This window comes from Pseudorasbora parva, chromosome 10, assembly GCF_024679245.1.
Source record: "Pseudorasbora parva isolate DD20220531a chromosome 10, ASM2467924v1, whole genome shotgun sequence".
In the NCBI taxonomy this organism is placed as follows: domain Eukaryota; kingdom Metazoa; phylum Chordata; class Actinopteri; order Cypriniformes; family Gobionidae; genus Pseudorasbora; species Pseudorasbora parva.
This window is the reverse complement of record NC_090181.1, coordinates 18,507,317-18,522,263: the sequence shown is the minus strand read 5'-3', so window position 1 is coordinate 18,522,263 and position 14,947 is coordinate 18,507,317. Positions and strand designations below refer to the sequence as shown.

Genomic DNA, 14,947 nt, shown 5'->3' with positions numbered 1-14,947 from the left:
TGTAATGTGCTATATACTAAGAGATTTGCTATAAAATAATGTAAAAATGTATAATTTAAAATAAAATCGATATTTCATGTTCAGGATAGTCTTGTTAAAAGTCTAAAACTATTAAAAATGCATTTATTAATTGAAATTAAGCTTAAATAAATGTAATATGAATGTTTGAGTTTTAAAAACTGAAAATTAGAAATACCTTGACAAATAATTAAAATACAAAAGTTGGTACCAGAACTAAAACTGAAATAAAAATAAAATTAAGGCTAAACAAGTATTTAAAAAGTTAGAAAAGCACATATCAAAATTACTAAACTAAAATGAAAACTGAAAAAATAAAAGCTCATTCAAAATATTGATAAGAACTTTAATAGCCTACTATATTGATAATAGCCTATTATACTGGCCTATACATTTATTTGGTAAGTAGTACTGTAATAAGTGGAATATTGTCTAGTCAGCTGGTCCCTTTCACAAAATAAACAACTTTAGTTGATTCTTTATTTTAATTAGAAATTTTTATTTGATGTATATTTCATTTATGTATTGTTTATTATATATTAGATTGAGCCACCAAGCGCCCCCTGTAGGAGATTCCGTTCTCTATATAAGAAAATCTAATAGCCATAAATCAAAAAATAGCATAACATCTAATAGCTTAACAATAACTTAGGTCTTTCTACTCAGTTTATTGCATTTAGGAAAGTCTGTAGGAAAGACAGAGACAAATTGTGCTACGATAATGGACTAAATAAAATATTTTCATATATTGAATATTACATGTTTTCTGATGTAATATTCAAGTCACTAAATTTAACCTAATTTCAAAATCTATATTTTAATATACATCCTATTTTATAATCATTGAATAAAGGTTCTAGCTTCATTTATCTAGCATTATAAAGTGACTACACATTCATAAACGTTTTGGTAGAGTAGGTAGTACAGATTATGATCCTAATTGAAATGAAGCATAACAGCTCTGAAAGTCGAAATAATTCTTAAATCATTAAGAGAAGTTCACATTGCCTAAATGGTCCCACTTGTAAACACCACATGGAATCAATAATAAAAAAAACACCATAAATCACAGAAGACTTTAACCTTTCTTTTAATTCACTGACATTCATTTTTTTCTGAGGCCACTTCCTATGTCCAGAGAGAGAGAGATTGTGTATAAGTACCGAAGTGCGCTGAAATTAAAAGAATTATTTTACAGACAAGTTCTTTTGGACTACAGCCTAGAAAATGTGAGTGGTTATTTTTTTTGACACCCCGGGCTGTACTGGAACGTGCTTGATGTCTCTGTCTGTACATTTGATATGTACACAACCATTAGAAAACAATTTCACCTAAAGAGTTCATTAAATATACAAAAACAACCCCAAAAATAAATTGCTTAATTCAGTAAAAGGCTATCACTTGGCCAAAGTCTACCTGAATATTAGTCAAGCACATGGCATCTTACAGGGGAAAATTGTTATTTCCTTAATAAGGAACAAAAAGGCCCTTCACATTCTGAACTCTTGCTTTAAGTGCATGATTGATGGTTTGCTTTTCACGTAAATCTCTGAAACTTCTATGAAGTCGTAATGGCACATGACGGCTGAAGTCACTTGTGAAATTTCTTGCTTGGATCCTTGGCGTGATCAAGCAGCAGCTGACAAGGAGTAAACTGGTTTCCAAAGACCTCCTCAAACCTTCTCATCTTCTCCACAAGTTTGTCAGCTCCAAAGTTGTCCACAAACCTGAAGGGCCCTGCATTGACAATTCAAATAATGAAAGGACTGAACGCCAATATACCATAAAGGTGCAGTATGTAATATTGACAGCAAGTGGTTGAAATGGCTACTGCGTTCCAAATTCTAAATATTGGAGAGTCATTTCCCCTGCCACCACCTCCTCAGACTCGACTCTCACACTTGACAGGTTGAGCAGGAACAAGTGCAATTGTAATGGAATGGAATTGGTAACAAGCCTTGCATTCAGTACCGTCGCAAGGGCTGTGCCAAGTGTGCGACCACACAGGTCCTCGCACAAAGTAAAGTGACAGCTGTTTAACAGTGACACCCCTGGTGAAAACTACATAATCCACGATGCTCTAAAATTACACCAAAAAGGCAACACACTGATTCTTTCCCTCACTAAAGCAGTTAAGTTCACAGTTTTGTACCTTTGTATTTTGTCTGATTTACATAAACCTTTTTGCTTCAAATTAAAGTTTGAAGTGTTGGGATTCACCTTGCAGCTCATTGTCTTGGTTCATGGCTTATAAATCTTTAAAGAAGTCTATATTAAAATCCTTATGGGAAAAATTTATGAAAAATGTGATGCCACTGTTGTACTCTATTGGGTTAATTGTCAGTGGGTAGGATCACACGGTTCAAAACAAAAACATTCCGACACTAAATAACTGGCTGTTGTGATGTTTTTCAGACAAACCAGTATGTAAACTAAGCAGCTTCTCTAAATAGCTGCAGACATATTATTGTTTATGCTCTAGTTAGTACAGTCAACAACAAAAAATACAAATAGCACCTTTTATTCGAAATTCCATTTCTAAAGGAGAAGTTTCCAAAAGTAAATCAAGATATTCAAGAGTCTCACCTCCAAGGCAGGGTGGAAAGCCAAGACCGAACACTGCCCCGATGTCACCTTCCACTGGGTTGGCAAGGATGCCCTCTTGTAGACACAGAACAGCCTCATTCACAAACCGAGACACCAGCCTATACTGTATATCTGAGTCTGAAGATCTGGCGACAGAAAAAAAGCAGTGATGATGGAGCAGAAATAATGTTTATTTGATGAAAAACTATGCACCATCCTACTACAAAACAATAACACTAATTTGTCCAGATAAATAAAAATAAAAAAAACATTTTACGAATTAAAATATATCTAAACTTAACTGTCCGAACAACTTACACTGCAGCATTTGGCGTCAGCTTGTACGTTTCCAAAATCTCCAGAACGTCTGGGTTCACATCTCTGCGTTTAAGTCCTGGCTGGTAGGTGTAGCAGCCTTTGCCTGATTTCCGGCCTAAATAATGAATAAAGAAAAAATACTTTATGTCAATTATACTGAACATGTTAATGTCAATAAACCCAAAGAGCAGAATTAATCCGGGTAGACGCCATAATTTAGTAGAGCATTGGTAGACTGGTAGGGTTAGAATAGGTTGACATCTAGGCTGCGTCCGAAAACTGGAAAATACTGCCTTCACAGGACCCATTTGAAGGCAGGAAGGCGTCAAGCCATGGCCTGACACACCAGAAGCTCATCCGACCATCCGATTCACGACCGGGAGAGCTTTGTCGCGTCGCGTTTACCCTTCTACACTGCACGAACACCTCACGACAAACGACGCACCAAAAAACGAGTCAGAATTCGGCTCGAAATCCGATACAAATGATTGTAACAATTATTATTTTATTATATTTAATTCTGATGCAAGTATTAAAACCCTAACTGGTTAAACCAGAAACTGTAATGTTCCCTAATTAGGCTTGCATTTTTGGTATTGAATTTTGAGCGACAACTTTGTGCTTTCTACAAATGTTTAGGAGTATGTTTACATGCACATCAGTAACCTGACAGTGCAAGTAAACATGACTTTTATTTAATCAGGTTATTTTCCTGTAATGACGTCAAAATCATTTGCGACCCAGTATTCCATATGTTGTCAGCTTATTTTATCCTCTCGTGCGGTTACAGATACAGCGTTTTGACTAAACCAATTCTACTTCTGCTGCATGAGATAAGAACACATTGTTTGGGTCATGAAAGTTTGTATGATATTTGCGTTTGTGATATTTCCTTCTTTCTTTCCTGCAAAATGCTTGCTTTGCCTGGATGCTTTTGAATCTGCACTAAGGATGCATTCCTGCCAGGTATCACATGCGCACTTCAATAAGCCCACAGAAAGCAGGTTAATGTGTTAACATGCCGTGCAAAATCGGGGTAAGAAGCAAAAAACGATATGTGTCGACCTGTTTATGCTTGAGCTTAAGCAAAGTGTAACCGTTTAGTTGATTTTTTTAATAAATATATATCAGGTATGAATTAAGTATGAATTTTGACAACGCAAATTACAGGTCAAGGATGAAACTTTTTAAATATGCGATGTGGCAAAATGCATCAAAACTGAAGTGTATATTAAGCCTATGTACCTTTGAATCCTTTCTCCACCATGGTCTTCAAGACCTCAATATTTCCTCCTCCAAATCTGGAGCCGAAGGCCTTGCCAAGGTCTTCGGCCACATGAGCTGCCACATCAATGCCCACTTCATCAGCCAGGGTAGCAGCACCCACAGGGAAGCCAAAGCCTGTGGTCAGAGAGTCCAGCTTCTTGGGGTCGACACCTTCCTGTATGTAGAAAACAAAAACATGATCTAATACATCAGGTGTGTGACTATGAAGAACATCACCATGGCCTGATTTTTGTACATAACACTTCTACAACAGATGGGTATAAATGAATAATTCAGAAGGAAATACACAAACCTGCAATACACGCACTGCCTCTGCTAACATGGGAGCTAAACATCTGGTTGTGTAGAATCCTGGTCCGTCCTGAAGATAAAAACATGGCAATTAGCCATTCCATCCAATTCATTCATGCATGTATGATTGTATGTGTTCTGGAATGATGGAAGAATATGCAATCTCACCCCAACGACGATAATGACTTTGCCTTGCTTCAGGCCGACCGCCACTGCTGAGGCTGTTGTGTCCTTGGAGGTTTTATCAGTGGTAATGATTTCCAGTAGCTGCATTTTGTCAACTGGAGAAAAGTAGTGCATTCCTATTACCTGAAACAAAGCACAATAACACATTTGAGATAATCACAAACTCTCTTACATTGTGCTCAAGAACTTCCTTCAAAGTTTCTTACCTTATCAGGCCGCTTGCTCACAGCTGCAATATCTTTGATTGGTAAAGCAGATGTGTTGGTAGCAAATATACAATGTGGAGGTATCACCTGCAATGACAAGGTATGGTCTCACCAAAAGCTTTTATTTATTTATTATTATTATTTAAAAGAGTTTCATATTAACTTACTGCTTCAACTTCTTTCAGGACTTTGTGTTTAATGCTGAGATCCTCAAAAACGGCTTCAATGACCATGTCGGCTTTATTAAAGCCATTGTAGTCCAGCTGTCCCGTTAGGTTGGACAGAAAACTGTCCCTTTCGAACGAGGTTATGCTCTTCTTCTTAGTTTTATCATTTAGCCTGAAAAATAATTTAATAATAATTAAAAAAAACACTTTAACTTTGGTTAAAGTTTTGATCTATTTGTCATTAGTTGTCAGTTTGTCCATTAGTTTTAGACTATGTTTACATGAAAATTATGTACTAAACAAGGAAATGTTTTTCCTTCGCATTTTTTGCTTACAGATGACAACGTTAAAATGATCCTCATTCACACGGATCCGACTAAAATCGCTGTATTCGGTTTCAGTTGTGACCCAGGTAAGTTCAAGATTAGTTTGAGCAAACTCTGCTTTTTCAGGCTCAAGAAGGTGGATTGGTTTTTATGTTTTCATTACCATGGTAACTTACACTACACGGCTGACCTGCTCTGGAGCAGGTTTTATTCTTGGTTAGAGATCGCAAAGCCAAACTGGACCAATCAGCTCCAAGTAAAGACGCCATAAAGCCAAACCCCCTTGTATCTCTCGTTCCAAATTTGCTGTTTATAGTGGAAAAACGTTGCTTTTTTTTTATTTCTATTCCTTTACTGATAATTTTATGATTATTTTTGTTTCCCTTTCTGGTTTTTAGGAATTGCGAAGTTTGTGTATGCATTGGTGTATGATTCAATGACATTTTTAACAGTCACTTGTCTCCACCTACTGGTGTAATCTTTATTTGATATCAAGTTACTTTCAAAAGGCGTTACACTATTTTGATCGCTAATGAATCATTGTCATTTTGGAATAAGAGCACGTAGGTGTTTGAATCGAGGTCGCAATCTTTTAACGATTAATCACGCAGCTCTAGTTTCAGTATATTTAATACTCACCCTTTATAGACCTGCTGCTCTCCACGACTGAGTCCCTCCATTGTGGTGTCCTTAAGAATAATGTGAACGCCCTTATCTACAGACACTTGAACAATGCCAGCACCCATCAGACCTGCTCCCAAAACAGCGAGTGTTCTAAAAATAGAAAATCAACATGCAAGAAAAATTAATTACTAGTCTACGGAAAAATAATTCTAACTATGAAGTAGCTGCGTTATAAATTCACTCATGTACTAACTGTCAAGTTCCCTCATAAACCTAAATATTGTAATAGATGGAGAAAATACATACTTTACTTCCTTTTCAGGGGTTCCAAACCGATTCTTTTTGCATGTGACTTGACCATGGTAAAGGCCAATAAGTGCTTTACTCTCAGAGGTCATGGCTAACTTGCCAAAATTCTGTAATAATAAATAAATGTGTGCATAATTAGATTGTTACAAACATAACATTGTCTTTCGCTTTAACCAGAGCCAGCAATTACCAAATATCATTATTATTAATAGATTGCTTTCAAGTTCAAAACCCCCCTGCAGAAATACCCCAGATCAGAGATGCAAGTAAGGATTCGGTCCATGTAATAATTATGTTGCGCATATAATTTATCCGCCTCAAACATGACTAAAGCTTTGAACATACTCTGCAAGAACAAAGAAATTTGTTCGTTTTCTCGAAGTGGCAGCAAAATTACGTCATTTGGTTCTCGCAGCCGTGGGTGCGAGAACTTTTTTCTCTGTTCTTGCGGAGTATGTTGAAGCCTTTATATGCAGGTATGACATCATAACCCGGAAAGGCTAATTCGCTGCTGGTTCCGTCGAGATTTTCCTACAGGGTTTTTAAATTTATGAGTAAAATAAAGGGCTGTAGTAAATATAACTTGACAATACTTAGACATTTTATTCCACAACGTAAACTGCACACACTTGCATCCCAAAAGTTATTATTGTGAATTTCTTTATAGATGCATCCACTATATTGTGGAGATGAGAGTCTGTGTAGTCAAGAAAACACTACAGACACTGACTTAGAAAACACTAGACTCATAATAAATTATCAAAATGTTTAGACAGTCTCTTTTCTGTTTTTTGACACACTCATAATCACTACTTTTTCCAGTGTGTTGCAGCAAGCTTTACGTGTGCTTAATTTAAATTTTAAAGGCTCATTATTATAGTATACACTTACCAGCCACTTCATTAGGTGCACCTGCTCAGATGCTCATTAACATAAATATCTAATCAGCCAATCACAATGCATTTATGCATGTAGAAATGAGCTGCCACCCAATGGTGACAGGTTGCACGCATCTAAGCAACAGCTGTGCGTTAAAGACGCAATTATGATGTACTAGTATGTCCTAAAGCTGTCTTCCATCTCAAAAGTATGTACTTTTTCTTCACAAAAACAGCACATACTTTAGGGCATAGAATAAGTAGGCAAATTGGGATGCAGCATTGGTCAAGATGATCCGCTGAGCATCAGAATGGAGAAGAAAGCCACAGCCTTTCTGAGTATTGTTGCTGACCATGTCCATCTCTTCATGACCACACAGCACCCATCTTTTGATGGCTACTTCCATCAGCATAACGCACCAGGTCACAAAGATCAAATCATCTCAAACTGGTTTCTTGAACATGACAATGAGCTCACAATACTCAAATGTCCTCCATAGTCACCTGATCTCAATCCAATAGAGCACATATGGGATGTATGAAATGGGAAATTCACATCATGGATGTGCAGCTACAGAACTGTGTGATGTCATCATGTCAATATGGACCAAAATGAATTTTAAGGAATGTTTTTAGAACCTTGACGAATTTATGCCATGAATAATTAGAGTGAGTGTATATTTAAGTAATTAAATTAATATCATAAACATTCGACTAGTTGACTAATGGCTTAAATGATCAACTACGAGCCAACTACAAAAATATCCGTTTGGGAGAAGCCCTAGTTGCATGATTGTGGTTTATTGTACGATAGAATAGTTTAAACATTTTCACAGCACCTGCGACTCAGCCAGGTAACCTGCAGTCTGACCCTGTTCAACACCAGCCTTCACACTCTGAAAGAGAAAACAAGCACTCAATATAAACCATTTCTACTATGATTTATGATAACTCCATTGAGCACAGAATAATGACGGAATCATACCTCAATTATTTTTAGTGGTGCGGGGTACAGTCCCTTGGTCTGTTTCATGACTTTCTTCTCAACTGTATTGTAGATCTGCTGTCTCACAAAAGGATAACTCATGATGTAGTCTTGAATTTCTGCAAGGAAATAATTGTATATAATAATTAAAGCAATGAAGCTCTACATATGCAAAACTGATATGAAACCATTTTGAAACTACAACCGTCCAGTAGTCAACAATAGCAAATACTCACTCTGCATCAAGCCCTTTTCTTTGGTAAGTGAGATTTTCTTATTAGCAATGCCTCTGGCAGCCTCCACGGCTACTTCCTCCAAGTATTCAATAGTCCTTTCTTCTGGACTCTTCAGTCCAGGTCCTGTTTTTTTATTTTTAGAAATTAATGTGTTAATTCAGCAAGGATGCAAAACATTGTGAGAAGAAAAAAAAAATCAAATAAATGCTGTTCTTAAAAACTTATTTACAGAAAACGTTTTACCAAGAGTATCCACCAGCTGGTGAACCAGTCCCATTTTCTTGGCTTTATCTGGACGGATATTCCTTCCTGTTAGCATCATATCAAAAGCACCGGGAAGACCAAGCTATATAAAAGCAAAGGTGTAAAAACAACCACACTTGAGTTGTGAAGATTCAACCAAAAGAATAATTACTAAACGTGTCAGTGGCATATTACAGACCATTTTGGGCAGTCTCTGTGTTCCTCCAGCTCCGGGCAGAAGGCCGAGCATGACCTCGGGTACGCCCAGAACTGTCTTCTTACTCTTGGTGGCTATTCTGTACTGACAGGCAATGGCAAACTACAAATGCATAAAACACAGTATCAACTTTGTATTCTTTGAATTATAGTTCTGTAAAACTAAATGCAGTTTAAATCTTAATTTTTGTGTTGAATTTAGGCAAAAGCAAATTCACTTTGCATGTACTTCTAAAGGACACGATAAAACTGACGGCATAATTTCTTCATATATTACTATGTATCAAACACTGAGGAAGCCTTCAGAGCTGAAATTCAGATAAGGAAATTGTGTTTTATTACCGACACACGCTTTAAGCGGTGGACCAAACCGCCTGACCAATCAGAGCAGAGTATGATAAGAGAAATGAGGGGTTTAGAAAGTTTCAGACACTGAGAAAATGAACACTGCAAACTAATATTATGAGAAAATTGAAGTGATTTTTGACCTTGGATATATGTAAACCTATTGCAGATGACTGTCAAAACAAAGCGAGGAACTTTAAAATAGCATAATAGTCAGGGGCACTTGAGAATCAAATCAGAAATTTAATTTAAAACAGTAATCTTTTGCTCGCCCTGTGGGAGAAAAATAAATGGCTAAATATGAAAATGAATGCAGTACCTCTAAGCCTCCACCAAGACATGATCCATTAATGGCTGCGACAATGGGTTTAGGGGACTTCTCAATCTTCTCAAACATCCTCTGGCCCTCCTGAGATAGGCCAGTGACCTCTTCTGCAGTTTTACAGGCCTGAATCATGCTAAACACATGGTACAGTGTAAAAAAACACACTGTAATTGATAATGATCACCATAACCACCAACAGCTAATAAACACATTATGCATTCTGAGTCACACTTTAGTTTAGGGTCAAATTCTAACTATTAACTAAATGTAAATTTTCACTCAATAAACACCTAATTACTGCTTATTTATAGTTAGTAAAAAAGTGGTTAAGTTTGTGTACTGGCAAGGATTAAGGAATGTTGAATATAGTCATGCAGAATAAGGCATTATTATGGCACTTCATGAGTACTAATAAACACAGCTAATAATAAGTAATAATGCTAATAATCAACTAGATGAGAATTGGATCCTAGACTAAAATGTTACTGAATTCTGGTACTGACTTAATATCTGCTCCTGCGATGAAGCTGCCGGGTTTGGATGAGATGAGAACAACACCTTGGACAGCATTGTTTCCCCAAATCTCATTCATAACTTCTTCCATTTCCCTTTGCATTTGAATAGACAGTGTGTTGACCTAGACATTGCGACAAAAACACATTATGACATATAATGGTCATACATTATCATTTGAATGCATTAATGTGGCTGCAGAGACAACTATTACCCTAGAAGTGGGATCATTCATACGGATCACAGCTACATCTCCCTTGACCTCATAGCTCACGTGTGTACGAGCTGAGGAAATGTTGAAAAGACATGAAAATGAAAAGCAAGCAATAAAATACCATAAAATAAATAAACACACACTAATTTTATATATTATAAATAATATAAAAAATGATTTACCCATCATACAAGCGGCAACTTTAAAGGTCCGCCTGGTGACACCTTTATTGTGTGAAAAAAAATAGTTAAGTGAATAATCACAGAAATAAACTGTAATTTAAAAATACCTCTACCCAGTAAGGGTCATGCCAGGCTAAGTTGGAAGGCTTGAAGAGATATCACACACAGTAGAATGTACACAGAGGCCTGTAGAGGACATGACTGTAGTACAGTCACAGATGAACTTTAACCCAGTTTCCCCATAACCTACACTACAACCACAATCATAATGTCATACACATCCTAATAACGATGAAAACGTAATTAACTCAATACAACGGCTCTTTTTAACAATTCTGATTTCAGCCATAATTTAACAAGAATACGTATAACTGCAGCTGTATTAGCAGATGTCATTAAACCAACCTTGATTAAACTAGTTTGCGCAACAATGTTTCGTTAGCGCATATTAAAAACGTTACATTCTTCTAAAATCTAAATATGTATTAAAAAGTTTCCTTCATGCATTAGATTAAGAGATCATGCCCAGCAATAGCCGTCTGAATTGAACGGGAACAACCAATAACATGCCACTGCTTTTACTCAACTGCTAATTAAATTAAATGGTAAAACAGGCAATGGTGCGCGTTTCGTTGCATGTGCCGTAATGTAAACTCCACGCGCATGAAACTTAAAACGGTCACAAAACATTGATCACTAGACCTTGAGTTAATTAGCAGTTGAGCTAAGCTACTTCATTGAAGTGTGACTGAGGTGACTCTCCAAAGTAGCCTAGTTTATTTACGCGAGTGTCAAAGCGAAATACATTAGGGATGTGGAGTAACTTAAGGAAGGGTTGTAGAAGTGTGAAGTACCTGGAAACAGGGTATATCGTCTGGTTGTGAGTCTGGAGAGGGAACCGAGGGCTCGTACGCCGGCCATGTTTGGAGGTCAATGTGTGTAATGACAGCAGGCGGAAGACGGAGGAGGAGGTACCGTATTTCTCTATATTGTCAGAGACCTGCTAAACACTACCAAGCCACCAACTCTATAATACTAAGACTACTGCAGGAAATTATTCATTATATTGTTTATTTATTTATTTTATTTTTTGTGGGTTTAAATTGGGGGTGGGGGTGATTGATTTTCAATGTGCTACCTTTGAACCTTTCTTTGTATTGTTTTTCTGTTAAACCTAAGCAGATCTTTAAATAAACAGAAGACTTTTGGAGAAAAAAAAGAAAAATGTATTTTTTATTAATTAGCCTACACAAATTATATTTAGGCTAATTATATACGGACGCGTGATTGGATCAGAAAATTCAACAGCAACAAATGGGATGAATAGAATTTTAAAAGTTATAAGTTAAAAAATTAAAAAAAAAAAAAAAATATATATATATATATATATATATATATATATATATGTGTGTGTGTGTGTGTTTATATATATATATATATATATATATATATATATATATATATATATATATATAATAACTTATACATATATATATTTCTAAAGTAGAAGATATTTTCATTTAATTTTATTTCCTTTTCATTCAATTTTAGTTATTTGAGTGCATCATGTTAAAATAAATAAAAATAAGAAATGCTACCTTGGCAACTAGCTGAAATAAAAAATTCATAAATTTTATTATGTTATCATTTTTTTTTTTTTAGTTATTTAAGTAGGCTAGCCTACATCAAGTTAAATAAACTAGCTGAAATAAAATGTCTTTAATTTTATTATGTTATTATTTTAGTTTAGTTATTTAAGTAGGCTAGCCTACATCAAGTTAAATAAACTAGCTGAAATAAGTTTAAGTTTTTTATATCTTATTTATTTCAGTTAACTTCTATATTATTTTACGTCAAATAAATTAACTGTGCATGTGCAATCAGTTGCAATTCTGTAAATATCACTTATTACAAACCTGCAATGTGACCTGCATCCACAAGATGGCAAACACGCAATAAAATGATCTGTAAGTTTGCATTAAAGGGTTAGTACCGTTAGTTCAACCAAACATTTAAATTCTGTGTTATTCACCCTCATGTCGTTCCAAACCCGTAAGACTTTCGTTCATCTTCAGATCACAAATGTAGATATTTTTGATGAAATCTGAGAGATTTCTGTCCCTCCGTTGACAGCTACGCAACTACCACTTTGACGCTTCAAAAAGTTAATAAAGAGATTGTAAAACGAATCCATATATAAGTGGGTTATCAACGTTTTCTAAAGAGACCAATATGCCAATATTGGTTTCATTGGTGCCAATCTTGGGCTGTGGACAATGTGAAACGTATTGTTCTCTGATGAGTCCACCTTCATGTCTTTCCCACATCTTTGGGAGTTACGAAGTGAAGAAGCCCCACAAATCTGTTGCTGCCCAGAGTGAAGCACAGGAGTAGATCAGTGATTGTTTGGGCTGCAGTATCATGACATTCTCTACCATGGACTACTGAACCATTCTGGAGGATCATGTGCACCTAATTCAAACATTACCCTGAATGAGGTGCCGTGTATCAGCATAATAATGCAACAATACAACAAGACTTAAAGTGGAAGGTGAAGGCGACATACCTACACTGTAAAAAAAATAAAAAAAATAAAAATTGTTTGTTTACTTTAAAAAGTAAGCAACCTGGTCGCCTTAAAATTTAGAGTTTACTGAAATTAAAAAATTATGTTGATACAATGAAGGAAATTGGTTTAATAATTAGAAACTCAAAATATTATTGCATCTGAACCACATAAAAATGTGATAAATCATAAAAATAGCACAATTTGGCATGTTTCACTGCGTCATCACAAATAAAACAAACACAATTACCCATTATGCTTACAAAATCTTTTAATAATATTTGAATAAAGGTTGTCAATTCTCAAAAATGTTCATTGTATTAAATTAAAATTTTAATTTCAATGAATTCAAAATTTTAAGGCAACCAGCTAACTTTTTTTTTTAAATACATTTTTTTTTTTTTTTTTTTACAGTGTACGACCTTGCCCGGTTCCCTAAAAGTGTTCTAAAGGTGACGAATATCCCGAATCTTTATAGAACATTAAGGATGTTCCTACATCCTCTTTTGGTTATAGAAGTGCTGCAGTTCAAGGTTCCTTTATGGGGGATGTTCCAGTTAAGTCAGTTGGTAATTCTATGGTCATAGCAACCAACGGGGACGTTCTAAGAAAGTTCTGGGAACATCAAATGTCCAAATAAAATGTGGTTGCCTAAACGCTCCAAGAACATCCTGAATATTCCATAAAGTTCTGCCAAATAACGTCCCAAACCCTTTAAAGAACTCCACATCATGACTGCATCAGGAACATTTTTAGGCAAAGTCCTTGAGACCAGCGGGGAAATTCTGAGAATATTCTAGGAACGTAAAATTTCTAGCCGGGTATAGTCACCAGATCTAAATATTTTTGAGCCACTTTGGGCTATTTTGGAGGAGCAAGTCAGCAAACGTTTTCCTTCACCAGCATCGACCTGGCCATTGTTCTGGAATATAAATGGCTCAAAATCCCCCTGGTCATTGTTAAGGACTTCTATTTTTTACTGAACGAACTGATGCTGTACTTATAATAAATTATTGTTTCAGTTTCATCATCCAACCCCTGTAAGTTGACAATAAGTCATCAGATAGCCAAAATATTACTAATATAGCTGGTATGTTGTCTGATAACTGGGAAGTAATATAAATTATGAAACATTACTGAACTAAGTTCTGGTAGATTTTCTTATTTTGTTCTTGTGTGTTACAGTGGTCTCATTGTAAGGCTTGTATTTTGCCTGTACGTTCTATCTGAACTCGGGACCGTTCTCACATGATAAGCTCTGTCATCCCCAGCTCCTTCATCATGCTTTCAGTTCAACAGTCAAGTGGTTTAAGTGAACTTTTCCCCATTTAACCTAGTTAAAAAGCAAACAAAAATTCCTTAAGGATTAACAGCAATACAAAAAGCACAAAACCGCGATTGCTGAATAACGGTCAATCAATTATTAATTGTTACAATAGTAGACACACATCAGGTCTCTTATCCTATAGAGAATTGATTTGAAGACTGTGCAATGACTGAATAAGAACCATTCTCTATTGTTTTGAAACAGGGCTCCATACACTGCTTTACTGATTGCGTCACACTGCCCTCATTAAGTGCCCCCCACCCCTTATCCCAGTACTGTTGTTTCACAACAAACATCCACTGATCCTCCATATGGGCACATAAGAGTAGAAATCTATTTAAAGAATTCAACCTAGACACTAAATACTTATCACTGTGATTGTGTGCTCATATGCGAGTGTAGTTGGTTCCAAGGTCCATTCAAGACATGATTTGTTTTTACAGCTGTGCAAGGAATAAGCTGCCATTTTGTGTGAGAGGACACCACTGACTGCTGCATTTGCTTAAAGTCACCATGAAATCAAAATTGATCATTCTTATTTTTTATGGAATATTGCAGTGTTTATTAAAAATGTTGTATCTGTGAACACTGGCTGTTTC

General features: G+C 35.9%; 1 protein-coding gene across 1 annotated transcript; it reads right to left on the bottom strand.

Moving 5' to 3' along the window:
- Nucleotides 1–1,091: 1,091 nt before the first annotated feature.
- Nucleotides 1,092–11,425, bottom strand: hadhab (hydroxyacyl-CoA dehydrogenase trifunctional multienzyme complex subunit alpha b). The gene is made up of 20 exons (XM_067455391.1): nt 11,310–11,425; nt 10,456–10,497; nt 10,274–10,344; nt 10,050–10,183; nt 9,541–9,679; nt 8,860–8,979; nt 8,661–8,763; nt 8,418–8,540; nt 8,182–8,300; nt 8,036–8,092; nt 6,316–6,425; nt 6,025–6,159; nt 5,060–5,231; nt 4,893–4,979; nt 4,669–4,809; nt 4,502–4,570; nt 4,168–4,363; nt 2,923–3,037; nt 2,605–2,750; nt 1,092–1,755 (listed from the first exon to the last, which is right to left on the bottom strand). The coding sequence occupies exons 1-20, from the start codon at nt 11,374–11,376 to the stop codon at nt 1,610–1,612; spliced, it is 2,292 nt and encodes a 763-aa protein (XP_067311492.1). The 5' UTR covers nt 11,377–11,425; the 3' UTR covers nt 1,092–1,609.
- Between the last annotated feature and the right edge of the window lie 3,522 nt (nt 11,426–14,947).

What these genes read in the sequence shown, in the direction of transcription:
- hadhab (XM_067455391.1), bottom strand. Translation starts at nt 11,376, where the DNA reads ATGGCCGGCGTACGAGCCCTCGGTTCCCTCTCCAGACTCACAACCAGA. An exon ending in GTCTTGGTGGAGGCTTAGAG is followed by an intron (nt 8,980 to 9,540) that starts GTACTGCATTCA and finishes ATGCATTTGTAG; the next exon opens with TTTGCCATTGCCTGTCAGTA. An exon ending in CTTTCCACCCTGCCTTGGAG is followed by an intron (nt 1,756 to 2,604) that starts GTGAGACTCTTG and finishes TTGTCAATGCAG; the next exon opens with GGCCCTTCAGGTTTGTGGAC.